The 27670-nt window shown below is 33.8% G+C and overlaps 1 protein-coding gene across 4 annotated transcripts in view; it reads right to left on the reverse strand.

Annotated features, from left to right (window-relative positions):
• Nucleotides 1-22273, reverse strand: part of Cht6 (Chitinase 6) — a 140962-nt gene extending 118689 nt beyond the window's left edge. For 3 of the 4 annotated variants that reach the window (XM_076121353.1, XM_076121352.1, XM_076121351.1), the window contains exon 1: nucleotides 21985-22272. In XM_076121353.1, the coding sequence (XP_075977468.1) occupies nucleotides 21985-22029 (45 nt within the window). In that variant the 5' untranslated portion in view covers nucleotides 22030-22272. Of the gene's footprint in view, nucleotides 1-21984 lie in introns of all 4 variants that reach the window. The other variant, XM_076121350.1, reaches the window with a different exon arrangement.
• Between the last annotated feature and the right edge of the window lie 5397 nt (nucleotides 22274-27670).

Raw genomic sequence — 27670 nt, forward strand, 5'->3', positions numbered from 1 at the left:
ATCTAGAGAATTATAGGGGAATTTTGAGGGACAAATTTTTATAGTGCTGTTATTATGTGGGGAATAGGTCAGCAATGGCATAATTTAAACTATTGAGTATTGTGTAATGTAGAATAATTAAAAAACGGTTTCAGCTTGTTTAGATGGCTCTAAAATGTATAGATTCTGAAAAACCTATTTAATTATGACAGTTAATTCTGGTGTTTTAGCGTCTCAGAAATACTTCTTGGACCACCACTGGGTATATTTCTATTAATTTCTTCTATTGGTACAGATCAATATGTGATGTAATTTATCCACTCTTTGATTTGGGATTAATTTTGTCTAGTATTTTTCCTACCAATATTACAAGGTCATCTCACACAGAATCTTTGTAAAACGTGTCATCTAAGAACCTGTTCATCACTACTACTAATGAATGTTAATCAGTACAAATAAAACTTCTTAATATATCACTATAACCTGAACATTCCTAAATAACCTTCCAACATAGACCGGTAAAATCTGATAACACTTTGTCCGACTCTTGATTTTAACACGTGAGCAGCAGCTGATACGCCTTCTACTGTTTTAAACAATTTTAGGTAATATACTTAAAGATCATATAAAAGTACTACAGTTATATCTATACTAATCTATACTAATATTATAAAGCTGGAGAGTTTGTTTGTTTGATTGTTTGTTTGTTTGTTTGAACGCGCTAATCTCAGGAACTACTAGTCCGATTTGATAAATTCTTTCAGTTCAGTTTCATAGCCCATTTATCGAGGAAGGCTATAGGCTATATATCATTACGCTACAGCCGATAGGAGCAGAGTACCAGTAAAAAATGTTACGAAATCGGGGAAAATTTTGACCCGTTCTCTCTTAGGTGACACAAGCGAATATGCGCGGGTCAGCTAGTTAGATCATATAACTGCACTACTTTAGTGCAACGTAATGCGTAGTACGAGAGATATCGCAATAATTTAAAATAATAAACTCAACCATCTATCACCACTATCATTATAATGATCTACTGCGACGCAGAGAAAGTTCACACTCATACGCAATTATTGAACGAAAATGAAAGAATAAGAAGGGAACATTTCCTTCCTTTGTAACACTGGCTAAATATAGACAAACTCATATGTTTACCATCCCTGGCAATTCAACAAACTAATGCTTGTGAAGCCAAATTCCCTTTACATCCTATCTTTACTAATATACTGCCACAGAAAAGTAATGAAAGGTGATTCCAACCTTAATATATTACTCATTTCACACATTGACCTGCACTAAAAGAATAAAATTCTCAAACAAAGACCTCGTTGTCATATCTTTCCAAATATTGTATCAAAAACAATTCAATCCATTATTGTATTGTTTTTATTTATAAACATATATGTATGTTTACACGTCCCTCTGTTTGTACGCGACGCAGATTGTAACCATTGTTACTCATTTGAGGTGAATAATGAAGACACTAGCGCCGCGGTGAGTGAAAGTGGAACTATAGGTCAGGTACAATGATAGTATGATGCCATAAGCATTTTTTTACCTTTAAATTTCTTAACTGCTAAAGTAGTAAAGGTGAGTTCAAAGCACCAACTACTAGGTGCCAAAGAAAGGGTAATGCAGCCCATGAATAGAAAACCGACGAAAGCCTTCAGGCATTTCAGAATGATTGGCCGATATGATGATTTGGAAAGCAAGGTCTTTGCCAGTAACATGCTCACACGGGTGGGGACAATGTGAAGACCAATTATTTCACACTATCCTTATTTTATTTTCTGCGAATTGAAGTGCAAATGATAGCATTAAACTACAAACATTACATACATCATTTCACCCTGTTATACCCGAAGGTGCAGGCAGAAATATGTGAAACAACCCACGTTTCTTCACGTTCTTTCGAAATATTGGGAAAAGTCAAAAAAACACTATTTCAAAAATATTACCGTTTATTTATCCAACCTCACACAAAATCTAGACCCAATTAGTATCAGTAAAAGCATTATCAAACACTCCACTGAACCGTGAAAGTTACATGATTATTTGCATTACAGGCACTTACAGATTATTTACAAATATTTTAATTGACCGCTCGGCCTAGAACGCCTTGTTAAAGTATTGTACATTTTGTAAGTGTAACGTAACCTTTTATTGTAATCGATTTTTCGATTGCATCTGAAATTGAGAAAAGTGTTTTAAAATTTTGTTATTTAGAACAATTTCTTAATGTCATTTCAGAGTTTCAGACCGTAATGTTTCGTTCTAGTATTAACAATTAAGAACTACAAAACAAACGGTATGTCTTTTCTGTTAAATATCGTATTATTTTTAAAGATTCAGTATACCGCCGAGTGGCTTACAAATATAATATGAAATGTAGTTTTATTTATAATATATCCAAAATATGATTTGCAATTGATGTGTTCCACTGCTAGGAAAAGGCCTCCCCTATTTCCTTCCAAACCTGTAACTCTGTACCATACTCCGCAACCTATGGTTAGATGCTGTAATATTTCTGATTTCTAGCCTAAATTCCGTTAATATTTTGTCTAATTCATAAATGACATTAACCAACCTTTTATAGTTAATTTAATCCAACCACTACCAACCAACCTAGCCACTAGCAAAAGACCTATAATTATTTCTAACCTAAGTACCAAGCCGTGCAACGGACATGCTTACCGGAAATCAGGTTTAAAACCAACTACGTAGACTATTTACAAGTAGTCGCCCTCACATAGCCGTGTCGATGGACTGGTCTCCAATAGTCTCCATACAAAGTAATTAGCGAGTGAGTCAAGTCGTGGCTCACTGACGGATGTATACCTCCATCCTGAGCTGCGCTTGCGCCACCGTCCGGTTGCACTTTCTGTGATTGAGGTCTTCAGGTCGTTGCTCTGTTTATTTGACGTTTGAAAGATAGGAGAATATTCTTTTAGAGTGGACTGGTTGGTTTGTACATTTGTCTGTGTAGATGACATTGCTATGTTACGGAAGAGCTTGCAGGAGAATTATTCTAAACTCCATGGCTATTTTTCTACAGATCAATTTTCTGTTTTAGCATATAAAATACATTTTGTTTACTTTTTTGACTTCTTCTCGAATTGCTTATAGAGTGCTATTAAGAAAATCAATTTGTAACGCACTGTACCATCGATATTTGGCAAATTTTCTTTCCCAACCAAGTCAATAACAAGTGCAATGAGAAATCAAATCCGATACTTTTATAAATAATTTCACACATTACATTTAGCTTTAGGCATGGAATGCAATCGAGATATCGTAGGTTCGAAACACATCCGTAGCGCGATTTTCTGCAGCCGGTACTATCAAGTATCGTAAATTTTGCATTTAAAACGTACTGCAAAAATAGTTCCAACGACGCCCGCTAGAGGCGCTGATCAAATTTTCATACAAACGTTTGCGATAACTAGCCGGTTGTCATCGCAGCAGGATTATCGGCGTAAACCTGCTGATAATACAAACCTTCAAAATAGAGGTAATTTAATATAATTTCGGCATTGTATCACCGACAATAAAGCACAATACGATATTAAAACAGTGAAAATGCTATGAGATTAAAGCGAGCCGACCTCTACAATACAGTACGTCACACAGTCAATGACTTGTGACAATGATGAGCAGAAACAGCTGTGAGCGAGACTGACTGGCTCAAACGTTATGAAACAACTTTCTTGTGTCATTAGTACGATGTGCGAATGTTTGTTTCGACTACACGGCTACTGTGTAGGGAAAGTATATTGTATACTTAGTACGTTTTAGTGTTCTTCCGTTAAACCTAAATGTGTAATATTTTGCAACTCATAAAGACTGATTTTTTTGTGTTTTGTCCCGAATTATGATTCTTTTATGTCTTTCGTATAATCTCATAGACCCGAAGGTGAGGGTGGGTTTTGAGTACTGAATTATTATTTTTTATTTATTTAGTATAATCTGTTAAACCTGAAGGTAGAGGCAGAAAGATATGAAGTACAACGACATTTCGCTATTGACAAATATAGTTCCATGCAATAGAGGGCGATCCCATTGCCATATACCGGGCACGTCACCAAACTTAGTAGCTCGGAATTTGGTAACGCGTCCTAGCGAGTATTATAATATGAATTAGAAAATACTGATAGCCCTTTGTCCGACCTGATAGTCGAACCTCGTGATTACCAGTTGTATGTAGTACAAGCCATACCACAAAAACAATTTGCATTTGTCAGTAATATTTCATGTTTTCTTATTCAAACATCAAGTGTTACGCACTCCATTAACACGATCTTAGCTATTTCCAATTGTCACACATTTTTAACCCAAAAAATATCTAGGACAGTTTGTACATAGTGATTTGAAAGTAGTCTTTATGTAATGTGAAAATAAAGCGCAGAATGGTGTGCGTGTGTGAGATGAACAAATATTACGAGAGTTCAAGAGTCACGCAATGTTTGAGTTGGTTGAGGCCGCTAATGAATTTTGTAACCGATGTTAGTACTATTGTAGTAAGACTGTTGTATATAGAGAAATAGGAAATTGTTATTAAGAACGATATTTTAGTTTCCTTCTTTAGTAAGTTTCCATTATATTTTATTCTTTTAGAGGTAAGAAGCTCATGTTGTTTGTTAAACAATGAGTGGGACAGTATAAATATGTGTATTAAGTCAAAATCGTGGTTTCTAACTACTAAGTTTATATTATAGATTAACTACAATCTACAATTCATTAGGAAAATAATATCTGACTCTTAAAATGTGTTAAAACATTCGAAAAAAATACCTATATAATCAAGCCTGTAAGCCTGCCAGTCGCAAATAAAAGATAAACAATAAGGTTTAAAACAATTTCAAAGATGATACGCGCGATACGGTCCATAAACGCAATTCAGTTTCAAAATTCAATGCGAAGCATTCAAACGAAATAGATCTACTTTTAGATCCGCGAAAACAATACCTTTTTTCAAAAACACCTGATACATCTTCCCACTCACTCGCACCTTCACAAAAACGTATCTTTTCTCTCACCTTAAAACAAACACCTAAAGTTCATATTTATTCTGATCTCGCAACAACTTTCATTTTCGATAGATAAGGCACTATTCTAGAAATCACCGACATTAGGTTGTCGCAAAAATGCGAATGAAAAGTGAAAGAAATGAGTTTATCGATCGGTATACAACACACGTTGGACTTTCTCGCGAAGTTTAGAGCGTTATGAGAATAAACCCTGAGGTGATACAGTTTCTAATTGATGTGTGCATGAGGAGCATTGGAAGCTATTTCTGTTGTTGCTATGGTCCGCGATTTGTACAGACTTATAGCATTGTAAAGAATCCAAAAAATCTTGTTCTCTTCTGGAAAGGCTAATCTTAGTTTTTACGTAGCGTTGAATGCAACGGCTCCCATGTCTTTTAATCAGTTGAACAAATGATTTATAGTATCCAACAGCCAGGAGTATATCGAATTGCTCAGGAAGTAAGTACCTCATTGGATACTAAAAACCTTGCCTTGCTAAAAAGTATAGGCCTTTCTCAATCTATTTTATGCTGGCTAGTTCCATAATGGTTTCATATTCATCTATTATTTACTTCAGACTATGTAAAATCTGTTAGTAACCTTCCAACATTATACAATAGAAATCCCTTCAACAATAAGTTTCCAACCTATTTCAAGATAAAACTCAAGAACACTCCATAAAACCTTTTTATCTGCACTCGAACTGCAAAGGTCATCACCAAAACTAACATAATTAGACGGAATTTAGAAGTTGCCATTGTTTCCCCGATAACATCGACATTGTACCTTATCTCATGCGAAGTTTTATTGTATAATGTACAAGAACCTTGTGGTGAACCAGCAATGGATGTTAAAAGTAGTTGTTAAAATAAATATGCGTGTTTTGTATCGTTTGTTTTTCGTGGGAGTAGCCTTTCCGTGGTTTTCGAAGGCGGTGACCCGTGAATTAATTTTACTATTAAAGTTGTGGTATTCATTCATTGTTTTTATAATTGTATACAATTTGTAGACAATGTTTTGATTGAAATATACGAGATTCTTCATAAGTCACCAGGGTTTCTAGCTTTTATCTATTTTTTTTTGTTTCTTATTCAAGCAGTAAGTCGAAGTGCAAAAAAGAGGTTTCAAGAGGGCTTAATGACAAAGGGAGACACCAATTTATTTCAACTAGAATTAAATTGTAATTATTTAAGTTTACAATTTTATCAAAATACATATGTACATGCATACCTAAAATTACGCCTTTTTGCCATAGTATGGTAAACAGTGACTAAAGATAAAAATATCAAGAAAAGACTTTGTAAGTACATATTATAAAAATCTAAAACATTAACAAAATCTCCTTAACAATAACGCCATTCTTAAAATATGAAGCGTGACAATCGCCACAGCATTAGATTAGTGAAAATATCTATCTATTCGTCACCCGTATCAGTGAGTTCAGTGATGTCAATAACATGCCTCTTGAGCAGATGAATAGTTCACGCTCCAATAACTATCGTAAAAGGTGACTCTACACTACATCACACTTTCTTTCATCACTCGTGTAACTGATTGTTAAATTGGTTAAACAATTAATTGTCATGTTCAGTGTTTAACTCTGTATAACTTTGGTATATGTATAAACAAAACAACGAATTTTCAAATAATAATTTAGTGTTCTTTAGTTTCTACCGACCCCAGCGGTGAATAGGGCTCAAATATTATCTATGTATGTAATATGGCCTAGGATTAATGTTAAAGATTTCATAGTCATTGTAGTCACGATTTAATATTATTAACTAGCTTAAGACCGCGGCTCATCCCAGTTGGATTTTCAATTTTTTTAGTACAAGCTCTGCTTAGCTTGGAATCAAATTACTGTGTGTGAGTTGTCGAACGATATTTAATTTTTTTTTTATTTTCACCTAAGATAATAGCTTATGTTGACCACAGATATTCAAACTGTCACCTTATCAAACTTCATCAAAACTCCTTGGAACCAAAAATGAAAAGCAGACACAATTTCATAAATTAAACTTAATAATGCTAGCTTACATTTGCTATCGTGTCAGCGTGTCATTACACAGAAGCAATAGCGCCGTGCCGACCACGTCTCGCATGAGTTCACATCATAAGAGCTCCCAACTAAGATATATTGTGAGCATCCATGCAGCTTGACAACAATTACTGTAATGGAGACTGCACAAATATACGTATACGTATCACGGACTAACTAAACGAACTGTAAATTACTGCCTTCGTAATAATAGAAGTAGTGTTAAAGACTACTGATCATACAGTCCCGGGGTCGAATCCCAGATTGATCAACCGCATTTTTCAATTACCGTTGGAAAATTCTTCATAACTAATCGTATTTTGGTAGCGTCAACAGTCTTAGGCTAAGATAAAAGAGTATGACTAAGAGTAACAGTCTAAAGACTTGCTTTGATCAATGCTATAATCAGAAAAACATCGGTATATATCGTGTGTAACTTTGCATACATCTTTTGGTATTACATTCATGAAGTATTATTAAAAAAAAACAATTCCTAAAGAATTACATAATAATACTGAAACCGGATATCAAACTTATTATTAGCGGACTAACAAGACCGTAAGCATTTATGATAAACATCTAACAACCAAAATTACAACCAGTGACCTAATTCCAGTCTCAAATACTGTACTGAACGGAAACAGACACAATCGACAAACGGTCGGAAGTGAAAAAATACACGTTTCCTCGTTTTTACGTGTTCGTAATAGTTTCATAATCGATTTAGGGGTCGAATGCATGATTGAGTTTCAGTCGAGGAATATTTTTTAACTGTACAGTTGGCCACATGAATTGCTGAATAGACTCGCCGATTAATACGCAGTGGTATGTATGGTTGCATTGATTCAACAATTGTTTCGTTCTATGGGTCATTTCTTTATTCTTTACATAATAAGAAAAGATAGAAAATTGATTAGACCAAATGTAATTGAGTTTAAGAAAGAATAAATATTTTGCCAAAATAATGTAATGTACTTATTAAGATATACAGAACTTTGAAAATTACTCTAAGTGCAGCAAAATTCTGGTGCTGACTGTACAGTTGTACACTACATATTTCAATATTAATCAAGTAATTACGATAAGATTCGTTTCGCACAAGCATTATTAAATGTAATCGACACTGAAATTAAATTCAATCATCATGCGTTAGACGACGATTATCGCTGTTTGCTCGATTCTATTATTGCGACGGGATAAATAATAATTTGTGATAATGACAGGACGGTTTCCTCTCGAAATTAGTAGCATATACTTAACACGCCTGCCTGCTAGTTAATTCTGACGGCACCTGAGCATAATTAATATAAACATTGAACAAGTTTTACTAAAAAAGCATAAGATTTCACAATCCACTGTCACATACATATTTTGCAACCACTTCTTACATACGCAGTTAACACGTTACCTTCGACTGCGTGGGAAGATTTTGAGGCGTAAAAAGTATTCTATATATATAAGTATACATAATATTACGCCTTTTATTATACATAATAATATCACGCCTTTTATATACTAAAACATAGAGAGTGTTGAATAAAATACACGTTTCGCGATTAACAACATGAATCCCATGTAATAGAGAGCGAGCCTGATGAAATTATAAGCTATATAGTACAGTTAAATACACAAGTAGTTTTCGCGTAAAACAGTAAGAAACAAACGTTAGGCAAATTTTATTAAGATCTATTCAACAGTTTTGTCTGGAAGAGTAACAAACATCCATAGGTATTTACAAACTTCCGCATGTATACAGTAGCACCTGCACAGAAGCGAACAAACTTTCTTCAAACAATTAAACAAAGTCGGACTTTTGCATTTCCTTTTCAAGCTGTCAAAGTGTCAACGACTTTTCTAAATAATGATCTTGTGTCAAAGTTATGTACAGAAGCTCTATTCGCTACTACTATCAACTACCGAGAACCGGCTAGCTATCGAGAAACTTTACATGAAAATCTGTTTAGCGTCTCTACCCGGCTCCGTGAAAACTATTTTGGGAGTACAAAATTTCCCGATTAGTCGGTTGTCGGTAGTTGATAGTAGTAGAGAATCGAGCAAAACATGTTTGTAAAGGTGCTTGCGAGTTCGATCGATTTTGTTGTAGAAATGTGTGTCGATCGCCTTTGGCATTGATGTTTTAATAGTATTTCTGATTGATCGTAATTGGTGCATACATAATTATAATCGCTCACGATAGATGTAATCTAGTTGGCAACTGGTAGCTGTTGTTTATCTCCTACTGACTGTTATTTGCAATTGATTTTAAAACGAGTAAAATTTGCAGTATCTATTTCGATTTTCTTATAAAAAGTAACCTTTTTCAATAAGGATTCCTTGGCTTTACGATTCGGCAAAAGGAATTTTCTTCTCCGCATTTATGTCGAGGCTAAAAAAGGAACCATTCTTTATGATAATTATAATGCTTAGACTTAATGTCCATATTTATCAAATTAGATAAATAAATAATTTAGATAAAATTACGATTTCAATCCTAACATTCGATCTTACATTTTTGCCAATAATGATTTAGTTTTTAATCGATTCTCATTTAGATATTTATTTACGGGTCCTACCGACTAAATAGTCAAGCTAAGCACAGATAGTGAACGTAAACCACACTGGAGGCAAACCTGTAGCTACAATATTAGCACGCCTCGTCCGAGGTCGGAGGTTGCAGCGAAAGTCCAATGTCTTGCGTGATCGTAGCGATCGTGCCAATAGAAAATATGCACTATTACAATATTTACATATTATCCACGCTGAGAACTGTGAACGAAGGTTTAGATGATGATAATTACTTTTGATTTGCGAACTGGTACTTGATTTCGCTTTTGGTCTTTTCACTTTGTATTCCCAGGTAACTTAGTTCACAACAGCCGTGCGGATCGACCTCTGAGGTTAAGCTACGCATGCTGAGATTGTTCTTTGGATGGGTGATCATATTATACAAATTGAAGTTGTATGTTTCTCTATGTTTCGGAAGGCATGTTAAATTATGAGTACCGACTGTTATTTTCACAAATATTTTACAGTGACAGGCATACGCTTCATGTAAAACAGATAGATTGGAAGCCAACTCCAACATAGTTGGAAGAAAGGCTGATCCCGAAGCCCTATTTTGTTGTTAATGTCTCTACTACGCTAGGTTATTCTCTTGTATACCAGAAAATGGTATGTATATAAAACTAAACAGGTTAATACAAAGCTATAAGCTGTATTCCCCTATGTGTTATGGTGTAAACGTGTAGACCGTTTTAATAGCAGAGTAAATTTTATTGCAAATAAGTTTAAATAATGATCATGCCTATGAAATTATAGTGTAGATCAAAATCAAGTTCTTAATTATCCCGGAAATATTTAGTGATGATAATAACCCTACTATTATCTAGCCCAAAACAGGGTCAATCAAGGAAATCAAATGACCAATTCATAAAAAAGACTCTGCGCAAATTATCACGAATATGTTTTTTACTATGTCATTCTTCATCACGTTAAAATTTGCACAAACTAAAGTTTTTATTCTTATATTATTCTGTATACAAATCTTCATTAAATAATATAAAATGTACATTTATAATCTATAATATATCTCTAAAATTAGCTCATCAAAAACACTAGCAATCAAGGAAACCAATTTTATCTATACCTTCGTAAAAATCATCTACACCAATTAGACAAAATTTCGCAATTTAACGAATGCCTAACCCATATATCTCGTGCAAAACCACCGGACAAACCCTGTCTTATTTCAAACAAACACATTAACGAATGGACTGAAACGCCACTGCGATCCGCCCGCGCCGGTATGATTGCGATATTCCTCACGGAAACGTCCTTAGAAAGAGGGATATTAGAGCTATTAGCTCATATACATTAATATTGTAAACTGGTTGCTTCATTGTCGGAAACTGAATTGTGTGAAGGCTGTACGGAATAGTGGTATTTGGTCTAGTTATTAGTTATAGTATTTTATGGAATTCAACTTCAATATTTTAAATCTCTGCTTATACCTATTAATATTGGAAATAAACAAATAGCTGTGTCAGTCTGTTCTAAATGCCTAAACCATAAAACTGATTTGGAATAAATTCTGAACGAAGATAGTTTCAGACCTGAGGAACTACACAGGATAGGTTTTATTCCGGAAATCTCACGGTAACGCGAACTATTTGGGTATTAAGCCAGGGCATGAGATACTCGCAGATCAACAAAATCTGTGGTTGCTTACTGCTGAGTGCTGGGCAAAGGGTTGGATCTGAATAGTAGTTCTGAAGGATTAGGCTTTCAGTCTATCGTCATTAAATACAAACTAGGCACCACACCATAAAGTATTGTAAGATTTTCGTTTAAGCGTTTATACGTCAGAAAGGCTTTACTGGAGCCTATACCGACATGTTCATTAAAAAGATAAATTCTTAGATCAGTACTAGGTTTACTTCACATAGTTATATGTAACAGGCCATTTCCTTCCCTCATTAAAATTCTGTTAGTTCTCACAGTCTACGGTTGCTCACGGTTGCTGTTAACCAACCACTGGTTGTTGGTTGCGCAACTACTCCTTAGCTTAATTAGACAGATTTCTGATCAATTTTAGTTTAAGCGTAAACAACTAAGTGATCTTTACCATAAGATATTTTGCGACTTCATATTACTGCCCAGACAGGGAATGACTGTCGATAGGCTGGGAAAGGAATAAGATTATTTTATAATAATAAGGAGGTTTACTTTCTGTTCAGCCTTTTAACCTGTAATGATGAGTCTACGGCCTTATATGTAAAATACTCGCAATAAAAACACGACCGCCATTTATACATATAAAGACAAAGGAAAGAGGCAATGTCCATTCCTTTAATTAAAGCTTCACAAATAAAAATAAATAAACGGAATGTACATGCATTTAAAAGGTCCATCATCTCTCCGGAACAGAAAACCCTCGATAAATTAACAGCCATCATTAAAACCAGTATTAACTAGTACTTAAAGACAGTACAAACCGACACTTAACCAGTACTTTATTTATACCTTCAACTACTTGACAAGGAAGAACAACGATCCTTAATGACTTAAAGTTCCTTAAGAACATGTTTTAAAGAGGTTTTTTATTTATAAATATTTACGTCGATATCTCGAAGGCTTGCCTTTTGTTTATTTTTTGGATATATTGTGTTTGTATGTTCTCTGCGACATTTTCTAGAATTCTTCCGATGAATAATTATGAAATGTTTTTATTATATCAAGAGCAATTATGTACTGAATCCTTTTCAAAGTAATTTGAACTCGATAAGTTCATTTTATAGTAAAGTGTAGTTCATCTTATATTGTTTTTGCTAAAAAATAATAATAATTTTATGGACATTAGAATAATATTTCTTAAATTTATTCATCAAATTACCTTCATCGACTAGTCAATCTATTTAGAAAGTAGATTTTGAGTTTAACGCAAAGAGACAGACACACACAGACAAGCGAGGGGGATTTTATTTAATAAAATACAGTAGTTATCTTTCTTTTATCGAAAAGAAGATATCAGTATCTGGGAAGTAATTTCAAAGGAATGCAGACTACCTATAAAGCTTTAACTTTTTGTCTGACAAAGGAATGCACTATAAAGCACCTTTTGTGTACAAACTGGCATTTTCTCGGCATCAAGAATGTATATTGGCATTCAACATGGCGCTACTGCCAGCGAGCCAACCTTTTTGGCACGTGAACAGACGACTATGGAATTTTACACAAACAACTCGTTTTGTTTTTAAGGTTAGGTACTTTTACATTTTATTTGGTAAACAACTATCTGTAACTGCCTCTGTCGTCCGAGTTGTGGTACATACGACTTCGGACTTGGATTCGATTTACTCGTCGGGCAAAGTAGGTATTATTGGTATTTTCTAATCGCCTAATCGTAGCCTTACATTGCCAACATTCTCGCTCCCTATTCAGTAGACAACAAAGATTGGACATTGTAAATGAAACATGGATGTATTTTATACAGCTCTGCCTTGATCTTCGCGTATACCAAGCATGTTACGTATGTAAGTAAAATTATTTCTTTTAGTGAATCATTTTTTTTAACTAGATATCGTTGTTAAATCGTTTTTACCTCCAAATCTGACTATCAATATTTGGGCAACTAATATAATTGTACAGTGTACCATTACGTAAATACAATTGCATAATAATAGTATTTAACACAATAACCGCAACTACAGTGTAATTATGGGAACTCACGCGATTGAAGTCTCGATTATAATTCAAAGAGACTTTGGGATTTGAACAAAAGGCTTCTAAAAGTTTTCATTTATTTTATATTAGTTGACCCTCACTTGTTCGGGGTTTCAGCCTATGGTAGCCGCGCGTATGTTACTTATCTTTTGTATGAATCTGAGAGGTCAACTATCTTTGTGCAGAGTTTCATCAAAATTTGTTCATAAACAGATTTGCTTTGACTTAAACAGTGAAAGCGTAACACATGATGGACGTTAGCATTTATAATATTAGTAACGATTTTCATCAATATTTATATTACAGTGTGTCGAAGGTAAATAATATTTTTGTTATAAATGACGTCTTAAACCGTCTCACAATATAGAGGCATGTTTTGAAAAACACTAAGTCCGACGTTATGAAATTCGAAATATCATAAAACTAACTTTTGTTCGCGAGTTTGTCCGAGTGAAAAGCGTTTCTGGGATAACAATATCGTTTATGCTAATCTAAGCTATGAACAATCTGTATACAGTGTATGTGTATATTGGCTTAGCCTTTGTTCCAAACTATGTTGGAGTCGGCTTCCAGTCTCACCGGATGCAGCTGAATACCAGCGTTTTACATGTAGTGACTGCCTATCTGACCACCACAACCCAATACCTGGGTTATAACACGATACCCTTCGGTAAGACTGGTTGTCAGACTTTCAAGCTTCTGACTACTGTTAACGACTGTCAAAGATCTTCGAAAATGACAGCCAGGACCTACAATTTAACGTGCCTTCCGCAACACGGAGAGACTCGATATGTAAGGGATGGTCACCCATCCACAGAACAACCTCGGCAAGCATAGCTTAACCTCAGAGATCGTTTCGCGCGGCTGTTATTAACAGCCACGAGCTCCTCGTACCGTGTGTTCCCATCAAAATTCATTCATTCAAACATCCAGACATTTGCATGTACAATATTAGTAAGACTACTAACACAAACGGTTATTCGGTTACTGTGCAAATGCGTCACATGCAATACCTAGAACCTTTAGCCAAGGATGTTATTATGACACTAAACAACACTCAAGTGGCACACGGACTTAAAGTTCAGCGATCTTGCGTCACTGACGGATGTTCAGCAAACGCCTCTGATGTGAATCACAAAGTTTTTGTTCACAGATTGTAATATTATTTGATGTGAACTTTTGAAGAAATGCAATCTGTCATTGTGTTTGACATGTTGCTAACTTTCGAAGATTTGCTAAGTCATTTTTAAGTTAATGATTATAAAACATGCATATACTTTTGAGACATAAGGTATATTATTATATTGGAAATCACATATACATTATTTCGTAAATCACATTACTCTCGATTAGTAGGTAGAGGATAATATCCTACATCAATATTTTCATTAGGCATATAATACTATATTAGAGATTATTATTTATTATTCGACGCTAAATTAGAGTCTTACAAGCACTTGGTCCGTTTTATAAGATAACCAGCCTAACCACTCTATCATTCATAAAAGAGTTCTTGTCCAGCAGACGTTCAATAGGGATATTTTTATGATTAATTAATTAAATAAAGGACAATAATTTGCAACAAAGAATTAAACCTACCGCTATACTTAGGGAGATTGTAACGCATTATCTTAATTTGCGAATAATTCATCCGTAAAAATTACAATTTTGTTTTCTTGTGATTTCAACAGCCTTAATTTCAGATAAATATATATATAAATAATTAAAATTATGTATATAAAATACCAAATTGGCCGTTCCAACCCCACTCCACTGATTAAGGTGGGGTGCACATGATCGCAACAAACAGGTTTAAAGTAAAGGGTTATTGAGCGGACGGCCTCTACATACAGCCTGCGAGCGACAATGTCAACTGGCGAAGTGATTGTGATAACGTATCAAATTGTAACGATATCAGAGAAGCTTCCCTTCTGTGTATCTCCTGTATTTTAATTGTAAACTATCTTTCTAGTAGGCTGACTTCTAACTGAGGGAGACGACTTTGAAAATTAGTACATTGACGTAATGATTTGATTCCATAGTTATTTAAAAATAATAACATACTATGCATAGGCAGAATTCATGTCACACTTAATTTTGTCAAAATAAACACCACATCTAGAATCAAAGTATAAAACCAGCTACAATTATTTACAAATCACAAAAACATTCTATAAATCTAAAAAGCTGTGCCATCACCATAACCATTTTCAAACAATATGCTTTATTAATTAAAACAAAAACTAAACATATTGGCTTATTTAATCCCATATGGTCTAATGCATTAAACTCAATTTAACTAACGATCAACCACAAAACACATCTAGAGAGAAAAAACACGGACATCATAACACATAAATATAACACAATAATAAATACTTGTCAATTATTTAACAACAAGATAATATGCGTATAAAACATCAAAGTGTTCCGGTTATAAATCTGGTTCAAATTATAACAACGATTCATCAATAACAAGTAACTCGTTATAAAACGTTTCGTAACGCGTCAATGGTTCTTGTGGTCATTTTTTGTATTATTGATATCTAATTATAAGTTAGATTGAGGCCATAGCCAATACTAGCGTAGAAACGTCAAGTAAAATGCATGTTTGTGTGATGTGATTACAAAAAATATGTTGAATTTTCGTCCCCTTTATTATAGAGGATATTTTTTTCCACGAGCTAAGTCAAACTTACTCCCCCTCCCCCTCGTTTGGGACCTTTGGCCCAGGACCCTTGCCCTGCAGTGGGACAGTATTGGGTAAAAAAGAGAAGTCAAACTCCGCACGTTTCAGTACTTAAGTGGTAAAATAATTTTACTTTAGTAATAGAAGATACAAATTCTGCTACTGAATTTCTATGCTAATAAAATCGAGCTATTCTATGGAGAGAATTATTTGAAAAATAGCAAATTTAAACGAGTTTATAAAACATTGATACAGTAATTATAAATACCACAATTGATACAATATAAACTATAAAACCACAAAAACTAGAAATAATAACATACTTAGAACCAAGGTTGGTTAGGTCAGCTAATTTGACCAACACTAATATAACGTAATATACTTGTTTAAACAAAAACTCGAATTACAAGGAAGACATATTAACACTTATACAAAATACCTTTTGTTTCCTTGACTGACCAGTTGTATTAGGCCCTCGAGGCTTCGAGGCTTCAATATAATGAACAAAATAAAAAATAAAATTGAGTTCCGTGACCTGACTGTTTGATCAGTAATCGTCCTAATCTTGGGGCTCGTCTCCTCTCGTAATGAAAGAGTGGCTAGGCTAGCTTTCCTAGTCCTCTAAACAAAATTATAACTTGAAAGATGTTAAGAATATTTTTCTGGTTGACAAATTGGTTCCGAGAATATTTAAATAACAAAGAAATTCGACTGCTAACTGTTGCGACTGTTATTTGCAACAAAGGCAAGTCAAAGATCTAGTGTATGTACAACTACTAAGAATTTCTAAGTAGAAAATACCAATTATACCACACCCAGGAAGTGTCTTTGTATGAATCAAATTGATTGAAAGTGACAAAACAATTTATTTTCAAAATGACAGAGAGATATTCGAACACACTTATTACAGTCAGTTGTAGCTCTCGCATACCAAAATGACGTTTCATTTATTCACCGCCCATACAATTTCTACGCATACTACTGAGTCATACACATAGAAAAAGCTATAAATAGCAATATTTACTCTATTCCTATTATATAAACAATTTCTATACATAACACAAGTAATAAAAAGCAGCAAATAAAAATGTACGGAAAAAAACCCGTTGGATGTAGCGCGTTGATGTCTTTTGTATGAACGAGTTCGGAATGGTAATATTCTGTAATACTCTCACTGGTAGAGTATGGAAAGCGAAAGTTTTGAGCTCTGTATGGTATTTTATGTTATGGCTTAATCGATTATGTTTATGATTATTCAATAGAAGTAATGCTATGAATATTGATTGGGTACTTTTTAGACAAGTCTATTTAATTTTTTGATCTAAGTAATGGAGTGTACTCAATATTGGAATAGGTAAACCTAGATTTTATACTAAAATTCATCCTAGATTCTAAAAAACATCTCTACAAGCTCAAAGAACAATAATACAATTTACAAAAGGCACCATAAATCTCAATCAGCTCTATATTTAGACTACACAACAACGTTGAACTAAAAAATATCCATCGATAGTATATACAGACTCTAGGTAGAGTCAGAAGAGGCGGAATTGTCGACGCGAGGGAATGTGCGCGCCAAGGACGTGTCGGCAGAGACGTAGAGTCGAGCTTCATGTCGTGTTTTATACGAGTAGCGACTTGGATTTATATATTTGTAATGTAGAGTCGTATAAATATTTGAAAGGTGTACGTCATTTGTTGCTTTGTTGTTTAGGGGAATTATTGAATGTAATTTATGTTTATCCATACTAATATAATAATTATGTGAAAGTCTGTCTGTATGTTTATTATGACTACTATACTGCTGATCCGATTTTCCTGAATTTTAATACGGAGACAGCTGATTTTAGAAACCGTTACAAACATTGGCATGCTTTTTAGTAATTAATACTAATTAACCCCCAAGTTTCTTCAAGGGATGAAACTTTCCACGCTAGCTTATCTGTGTTATTAACGAAGAAGGAAATTAACCCCCGGTTTCTAAGGTACATTTAGCAGTAGTTTATCTATTCAATAGCGTTAAAGCTCATACAAAAATAACAGTTTGAATAAATAAGTTATCACTAAATGAACCTTAGAAACCAGGCATCAGTCAGGTAGATAAACCAGCTTTTTCAAGTCAGACCCAAAACCAGATAATTAAAGAATCCTTTGTCTAAATCTTAGGCTAAAATTCTATGACTCATTTAAAGAATTTGATGATCACGTCTATTTTAGCACACATCACCTCCTACATAATAATAGTGTTGCCAACTTGCATTTAAATTATATTATTATTTAATAAAGCTTTACTTCAAGGATGGTATTATTAAACGTCTGAACATGTACATCTATACTAATATTATAAAGCTGAAGAGTTTGTTTGATTGTTTGTTTGTTTGACCGAATCTCGGGAACTACTGGTCCGATTTGAAAAAAAATTCATAGATAGCCCATTTAGCGAGGAAGTCTATAGGCTATATATCATCACGCTACGACCAATAGGAGCAGAGTACCAGTGAAAAATGATACAAATACGGGGAAAATTATGATTCTCTTATGTGACGCAAGCGAAGTTGCGCGGGTCAGCTAGTTATTTAATAAAGCTGTTTCAAGGATGGTATTATTAAACGTCCGAACAAGTACATAAAATATATTATTCTAAATAATTAGTATTCAGAATATGTCGCGATTTTATTTGTCTGAAACACGAAATCAAAGTTTAAGGTTATTTTATGTCTAGAATATTTCAGATTTAAAGGTTATATATTCAGAATACATACGCTAAATGTCTTGGGACTGGGATTGATTTTATATATAAAGTTCAATATATTTTTATTATCAGATGAAATACTTGCATTACAATGTTAAGGGATTATAATATTTTATTTAATAATTGTCTCGATACCGTATGTAACTTGATTATAAAGCTGATATAGAATTTTCACACAAACGTGAAACGTAAAGGTTATAAAGAATTACCTAATTATTGTTACAACCATGTTAATTGAAATAAAAGTAATCTATATGGTCCCGAATCTACTATCGTCATAAACAAGGAAAAGGATTCGTCGGCATCTCTAAATGCAAATTCATACCGTTGGAAATTATGTTGCCTTATAAATCTTAAAGAGTCCTTGCATCGATGCAAAACTATAGTCTTATAAATACAATTTCAAATAGTCTCAAATCTCATATAAAAATGGACAATTGAAATAGATTTCAATACGAAGTTAAATTGATATTAAAAGTAAGATATCGTGTATCATAAAGTTTTATTACTTGATTGATGAGTCTAACGAAGACACTTAATTGTTTATTGCGTATAACGACACAGAATACAGTAGCAAGAATCTTTACAATTCTATTGAGTAACGTGATATTCGTTTTTATGAAGAGTTTAATAGCAGTTTATTAACATGTCACGATTTTATAATCTAAAAACAGTAAGTGTTCCTAAATTATTATTTTTTTAAATTAGCAACAGGGCTGGGTCCAGAGCCAAGTTGTGTTTAAAAAATATACAATTAGAGGTTTTCAGTTCTTAATTAATTAAAAGTGAAGTAGATGTTTCGATGACACATTTATAAGCCTTTTATATGTCGAACTGCTGGCCAAAGATCTCCCCTCTTTTTTTCCAAATTTATAAATCTTAAACCATAATCATATATTGACACGATGAACCTGTAGATGATAATTGCAGATTTGATAAAATAGACCTTTTAGTGTGGTAATGATTTTCGTATAACATTTAAAGCCCTTCATGAGTCTAGTTTAAGGTCTTATACCTTAAACTAGACTCATGAAGGGCTTACTACATTTATTACATTTACACATATAGCAACTCAATTAAACTATGTATAAATCTCAAGGCATTTCCCATTATTATTCAAATAAATAAACCAGCTATGTAGGTTACGATTAATAAACACCAACTATGTTAGAAATCTGTAACATTCTTGTCGCATTGAGCGCCGCCATTGCGCACATTATTTGACGTTATTATGTTGTTATTATTAGTTAATAATTGACAATGTACCGTGAGATCTGGGCTAACTACTGCTTATTTATTTTATTAAGAAATTTTAGTAATTGTTAAGTCATACATGTGTGTATTTTTGTAAAATACTGAGTACTTGCGTAGTTATTTCGTCGAGTAGTTTCAAAGAATTAAGTAAATAAGTAGGTTTACAATACAATTCTAGTATTTAAACGCATTTTTAGGTAGGTTATTCACATTTTAGTCATAAGAGTAGATAACCAACTAATAAGTAACGAATTTAAGGTAACGTTTGAATAAAAGTAAGGCAACGTTGTAGTAAACATAGCATAGATGACTGATTAGGATATGCATTTTGTGTTAGGGCAGTGCATTTTGAGTAAACTCGATTAAAAAATTTGGTAAGCAACTGTTAAAATATGTGTTATTTGGAAAAAGTAATCATTTAATTAAAAATAGTAACAAACTTAGCAGAATATTAAACTGTAATAAATTTAAAGTTCTTTAACGCATGCAAGTCGTCAACCCGCACTTGATCGTGCTGGACTAAAGCCTTCATTTCCTCGTTCGGGTTCCTTTGCCTATCAAAGAGACAATCATGAATAAAAAAATGCTAATGGATTGGTACCTCAGACTGACTGGAGTGAAAACACACTGACATAATTTTTACATGCTTACATACATTTTTATTAGCGGAAGACATTAGAATGAGAGATTAACGTAAAGCAATGGAATCTTGCTTTAAAACGACTTATTACATAAACTGAGTTTAAACCAGTTACTCATTGCAAGTAGTTAACGCATAAATTAAAACCGCGTTAACGGTTAATCGTTAGTTAAACTAAAGTTACGCAATAATCTGTCTAATAGTAAGTAACTGCTATTTAATTGTAGAAATTATTAATGATATCTAATTGTTTTGAAAGCCTAATCGAGCTGTTGTAATTGATTACGTAAAACAATGGTTAAGGAGATTTTAGTAGCATGTAATGCGAATTTCTATGCACTACGAAGTCATGTTTCTTTTTTCTCAAAAATACAATTATTCGTGTATTAACACATACGCTTTGAGTCTGAAATTGAATCTAGTACCGTCGATCAAGCCCTTGGCCAGATCAGATGTTATTCTGACCAATAGTAATTAGTATGCTGTCAAGCTTGTGTGCTCATATGTAAGTACCAACTACTTACATAATTATGAGCACGCAAGCTTGGCAGCTGAAATAAATATATTGAAAAAAACCTTCTGAAGTCATTTCCTATCTAAGGACTTTAGGTAGGAGCTACCTATAGTCTAATAAACGAAACTGACATATTCCTTGGGGTAAACCAATAAAATACAGAATTAATAATCTCTCAGTAAGTCGCAAAATCCGTTAGCGATCCTTTTCGAAATATTCTTGGAAGGACATTTTTAAATAAGACTTTATTTGAAGGTATAGCCTTCATACCTTTTTCCAGTGACAAATATTTAGCTTTACCCAAAAGGTTTGAACATTATTTGTTCATTGAAATGTGCTTTGTCGTCGGGTTGAGGAAAATGAAGCCTTTCCTTGTAGAAATTCTTGAAGAAAACAAGTTCTTGCATCATATAGAGAAGAATATGTAAGCATAAATATACTGTAGCATTATAAAAAATTTCGATACAAAAATAGTTTTTTTTTCATTATAAATTTAGTGGTCAAACAAAAACAATAATTTATTTAACATCACCGCATAACCAAACAGAGAAATCGCGAAACAAATCTAGTGAAATTCCTCAATACTACTATTATACCGATTATATTATTAACCAGTTTGTTACCCAACTGATCCGGACGCCAAGATGTTCCTCGCCTTTCGTAAAAGTGACCAATTTCAAACGATTACGTATGACTTATGGAAATAAAAGTAATAATAAGACGTTACGAAACACGAATAACGCACATTAATTAGGCTGTATCGCATTAATGACGCTTTCTTGCATTAAATTAAAAAAAGAAAAGTTTTACATTAAAACTTTATTAGCCAAGATTTTCACCTTGTTATATTTTTAAACTAGACTTACCATTTTGAAAATTGTGTAAATTCGACTCCTGTCAAAGTTCCCCATCCTTTATATTATAACACAAAGAATCTATAGATTGTACTGTTTTTGTAACACAATGTTATTCACATTATTTACACCATCACATGCGAAGATCCAATGCACATTTAGAAAAAAAACTATATTGACACTGGCCGTGAACACGCGAATAAAAAGTAAATGAAAAGTCGCGTTCGAATTTCAAGTTTCGGCGGGAAGCGTCAACTCGCGCGGACTGCGCGCCACAGACTGCCAACATGGCGGACGTTTTTTTGACGGTTCACACGAGTCGATTCACTTTCTACGACCTTACGGCGTATGCGACTCGTAATTAAGCATAAAGATTTACGTAACCCGCCGATGTAACCCATGTCAAATTTGATTTCCGCGAATTTCTTGCAATTTTAGGACACCTGTAGGTAATACAGCAAAAAATTGAAAATTTTGGACGCCTGTTTCCTCCATTTGTGAGGGTAGTTAAACAATAAGAACGGTATATTTCGTTCAAATACTGATATTTAAAATTACGGCAATAAATTGCTAACTAAATATTTGTAAACATTTCTTAATGAAAATATTGAATAGCGCAAACATTAATTAAACACAGACTAGGTCGTGTTTCTGAATATTTCTTCATAGACATTCTTATGAACTACCTCTGGTGTTCAATAAACTTAGAAATCAATTTTTATTCGTGTACATAAAATAATAGAAAAAAATATTAAAAGAACTATTTAGATAGTTATAATTCTACCAACCCTTTTCATAAAACATGGATACTAACAAACCTTTGAATATAAATTGTGAAATTCTGTGAGCTTCGATTTATACAGCTCAACTAAAAAAAAAATGTTTAAACATTTTACTCCTATATGTACAAGTAATAACAGATCTACGTGTTACAATTTCTGTACCACAAAAGAAGCTATTCAGCATTCAACAAAACGCCACATCACTTGGGCATTTTGTTTGTCTAACGAAATATTATTTCACATATCACCCAAAAGAGGTCGCTCTTTATAATAGCCATCTGACTAATAAGAAATAAATTACACATAGAGCGATCTATTTATTTTCTTTAAATAGTAATAAGTGATCAAGTATCTATTGTTAGAAGCTCTTGACCTTACAGAATGTATCCGGCTGAATGACCTTTATGCCGGATGAAATAGTGAGCGGCAAACTGTAGCAAATACGTGACAAACTTCACGATAATATGACATGTTTAGTATTATTTACCTCTAGTGTTATAGCACTTACATTCCAAAGTGTTTTAGGCAATGGGAATTATTTTATATACGTACATAGTATATTACGTACGTACGTACATACGTACGTACATATCACGTCTGTTATACCCGAAAGCGTAGGGAGAGGTGTAGCTCACCCGCGTTTCGCTGTTAACAATATTGGTCCTATACTCCTATGTAATAAAGGACGAACCTATTGCCACTGTTAAAGGTTTTAATATAAAAAACATATATAGATAAATTAGAAAAACCAATAGAACTACGCCCGGCGAAAAAAAATAGTAGACATTAACAATGATTTGAGGGAGTACTTTTGCGAATAAACTTTTCTTTATTAATAGCCAATATAAATTAGTAGTAAGTTAAACAAGTCTAAGAAACACATTTTCAGTAACATAAGAGGACAAAGTACTAATCTTTTCGATCAAAATGTATTTTACCACATTGAATTTCACATAAATCATTGATGCTTTTTTTTCAAACTGGTTTGTCACTTGCCAGTTTGTATTTCACGCGATAAATTACTAAAAAGTCATGACAAGCCAACGGCAATGCGAATTCTCAGCACGATAACCCGACGATAAATAAAATCACAAGTACTTTTATCCATGTATCTTTTTTATTGAAATACCTTTAAAACTCTGGTGTAGATAATCTTGTCCATACGTGCCTTTTATGGCGAAGATTACACATTTAACACGGGATTGCCCAGTGTTGCGGAACTGCGGGATATTTACGATTAATACAAGTAATAAAAATATAAGTAAAAGACTGGTTATTTTTAGCTCAAGGGCACATGCAGGTATATTGGTTTTTTGGACATCATTTTGAGCAATGTGATTGCAGGATCAAGCTTTGAACAGTGTGTTTGTGATGGTCCAAAGCTTATCAATTAATAGCCTTGGTTTGACTATATCCAAGCTCGTATGATCGTGATTTTAAGTAAAAGATATACCTACCTGTGAAAAGCAATAATATAGAAACAAAAGTGTCCCTTATATTTTTACATCAAAACCATCGTAATGTAAGTACGTAGGTAGAATTCCTCCAAGCAGTGTCTTATTTAAAAAGTGTACGAATCCTATTATATACTATTTACATTAGCTCAACGTGGCATAGCTCTATATATATAAGATTTGAAAATCAAATTGGAGACACCAATTTAATTTTTTAAACTTGTATAACTACTATCCAAATCTCTACAAACCACACCAAAAATCATTCATCTTAAAAAAACTAATTTGAATTTTAAAATTTGTGGTCATTATTTCTATAAAAAGGTATATTAAATTATGCCCATATAACACGTTGTGACGTCATAATTATATTGGATATAGTGACAATGTTTTCGGCAAGGCGCGGCCGTCTAGTCCGGCGGCATTCCTGAAGCATTTTTGTAACCGGTCACGCGTGATCTAGGACATTACGAAGGCTCATGTGGAGAAGGGCGTCAACTAACGACTTATTTTTAAGTGGTAGGTCTTGTATGTATGTATGAGTGGCAGAACACGTATTGCCTAAAGCACTAATACCTAATTAATTGGGTGTTAGAAAAATATGTGCCAAAAGTTATAGGCTTTAACGATAGTACTTATTGAAGTGGTTTGATTGCGTTAAATCTTTTTATCAGATCAACCCATTTAGTTATGCTTGATGGCTTATGTAACAGGTGAGTTCACGTCTGTAAGATCCAGAATCTATGATCTAACTATTGCAAGTTCGCTGTTCGCTATTGAACTACTGCCGCTTTAGCGATCCTATGGTACATAATGTAGACGACACCTAACAAGGAGGTCTAGTTAGATTACATACATTTTTGGTTTAAAATATTTCCGAGATGAATTTTGTGCTGCTAATAGTTTAATTACTGCTGGTATTACCATTTTTTTTTTGCCCAAATCTTTAGAGAAAACTGAAAGCAACGACATCTTAATACAAAATATCATTATATGATATAAAAACTACCTTGATATTTCATATTTAACTAGCAACAATATCGCACGATCAACAAAGGATATAAGGTCTATTCTAGGAACCAACAAACAACATCACGACATTCCCTTGATTTGTGAGACTCACTCCGTCCGGGGCTTGAATACACAAATACACGCCGTTCTATGAAACCATAGACTTATTATAACTTAAATATTAAGTAAATATTCAACGTACTATTTGATTAATGGGATGTAGCTACTGGTTGTTAAAATCCGTGAGAATTAAATTTTCAAGGTGGACTCACAATGCCTGGTGCGTTGTTATGAAGTGTGGTTAGTTCTATAGTGGTCACAGCACCTCGCTTATGTTTGGGATATGAAAGATTTCATTTCCAGATGAAACAATATATTTGTAAATACTATTTTACGGCTGAAGTTGTTCGTAAAATGTAAAATAAAGTATACCTTTTATAAATTCAGTTAAAAATGTAAACATTGAACAAAAATTTTAACTTCTAACGAAATGAAGGAATGACATGATAGTAGTTTCTCACACAGACCACCCAAACATACATTTTCTTTGACTCATCAATATTCTAAGATAGCAGCTCCGTTAAATACAATCACACATGTAAATAGCCCTAAACACGTAAACTTATCCAAGTTAACTTAATTACCTCCCACAGACATTTCTTGTTAACATTCAAAGTAACAAAACTATGTTATACAAATCACATACTTAGAGTTCTGATAGCTAACTATACACAAGAAAGTAAGTCTGTCTATTTATCCGTCTTGTTTTCAAACGTCTGTATTTTACTCTAACAACTCAAGCGATGAAAATTTGTATGGAGGCTGTTAGGGACTAGGAATCATATGGGTGCCTCTTTAATAGAGGATGAAAGGACGTGACACATCCTTTCATCTCCTATTTAAAACGCAACGCTAGTCAACTAATATGACAGCACATAATATGTTATTTATTACAGTGTTCTTACAGATGCACCAACTACTTGTTTTGCTCCTAAAAATTGTGTTATATTACGCGCAGTTTGTACTAACATTCCAACAGCATTCTAAGTAAAGTGGCTATCCATTATTGGTAATAATTACATGAAACTGGAAGCCAGCCGAATTGGAGACGGGCCTAACTGGACGCCAGCCCAACATGTGCTTGGCGAGGCTCAGAATGTAATTATTTGCAGTGCTTGTTACCTCAAATTACTTACGTAATTAATTTTGACGTAGAATGTGTTAGACAATGAGTTTGCAAAAAAATATGAAATAATTTTTGCTTGTTTCAGAATGGGCTTTGTAACACAAATGCGATCTTTCGATACGATAATGTCGAGCTCGGGTACTTTCTTAATCTGAATAGAGTTTTACGTGTAGAAGTTGATTTTTCAACCCAAGCACTGGTAGGTACTAGTAAGTCCGACTACAATCGTGAACAATTCGATTTATGTTTGTGTGAAAGAAATTATTACCTTTTCTTTACTCTTTGCCGGCAAAGTATAGTCATTAACGGCTACATGAAGCTCGAAAAAAAACAAAGCTTAGGTGCTTATTACTCGATGTTTTTCCTTATTCATATCGCGTTTATATGCATTACTTTGTAAAGTGCTTACAAAGTCTGAAATGATACAGGAATTAAATGAAACGCGGAACACGTATTCAATTTAAAACATAACGTCCGGCCATCAGAAAATCAGATTCCGCATTCGAGAACAATTCAACAATGTATTGTAAACATACATTTCACCTCGATGCCGCCATGTCGCGACGAAATTACAAGCTACGATTCTTTCTTTCACTTAACAAAACAATTACAACACCAGTAGCACAGTAGCAGATAGGCAATTTCTCCGGACACAGTATTTTTTTGTGAATTCATTGACAAATAAACTTTCATTGGTAGTCGTATTCCGCGCACGGCGCATGCGCAGAACAAAGACCGCCATCTTGACTCATGCGCCCGTGACGCGGGTACCGATCATATGAAATTCTGAGGGAGTCAGCGAACTCTTACAAATTACGAAATTGTAAGATTTCTTGTAGAAATCAATCATGATGATTGTGCGACATTTTTGATGTAGTGGGAGGAGCCATGGTGAAGTGGCGGCTACGCAGCATAGCTTGTTAGCTTGTCGTAACAGTTATGGATGGTAGCAAATTACTTTATGTTACATACCTAACAATAAACATTTAAGATTATGAAATTTGTGCATTGTAATGTGCTTCCTAAGGCACGTAAAAATAATCTTGACTGTTACGAATTAAGACAACAGCGACTTCAAATACCAAAATTTTTTACTGCCTCCGTGGCGCAGTGGTTTAGGTCACCACGCCACTACCATCAGGAGGTCGTGGGTTCTTTTCCCACACGGGACAATTATTTGTGCGATCCACAAATAATTGTTTCGGGTCTGGTTGTACTTTGTGTCCGTGGTTGTATGTTTGTTAAAGTTCCCGCGAGACAAGAGC

Source organism: Anticarsia gemmatalis, chromosome 13 (genome assembly GCF_050436995.1).
Source record: "Anticarsia gemmatalis isolate Benzon Research Colony breed Stoneville strain chromosome 13, ilAntGemm2 primary, whole genome shotgun sequence".
Lineage (NCBI taxonomy): Eukaryota > Metazoa > Arthropoda > Insecta > Lepidoptera > Erebidae > Anticarsia > Anticarsia gemmatalis.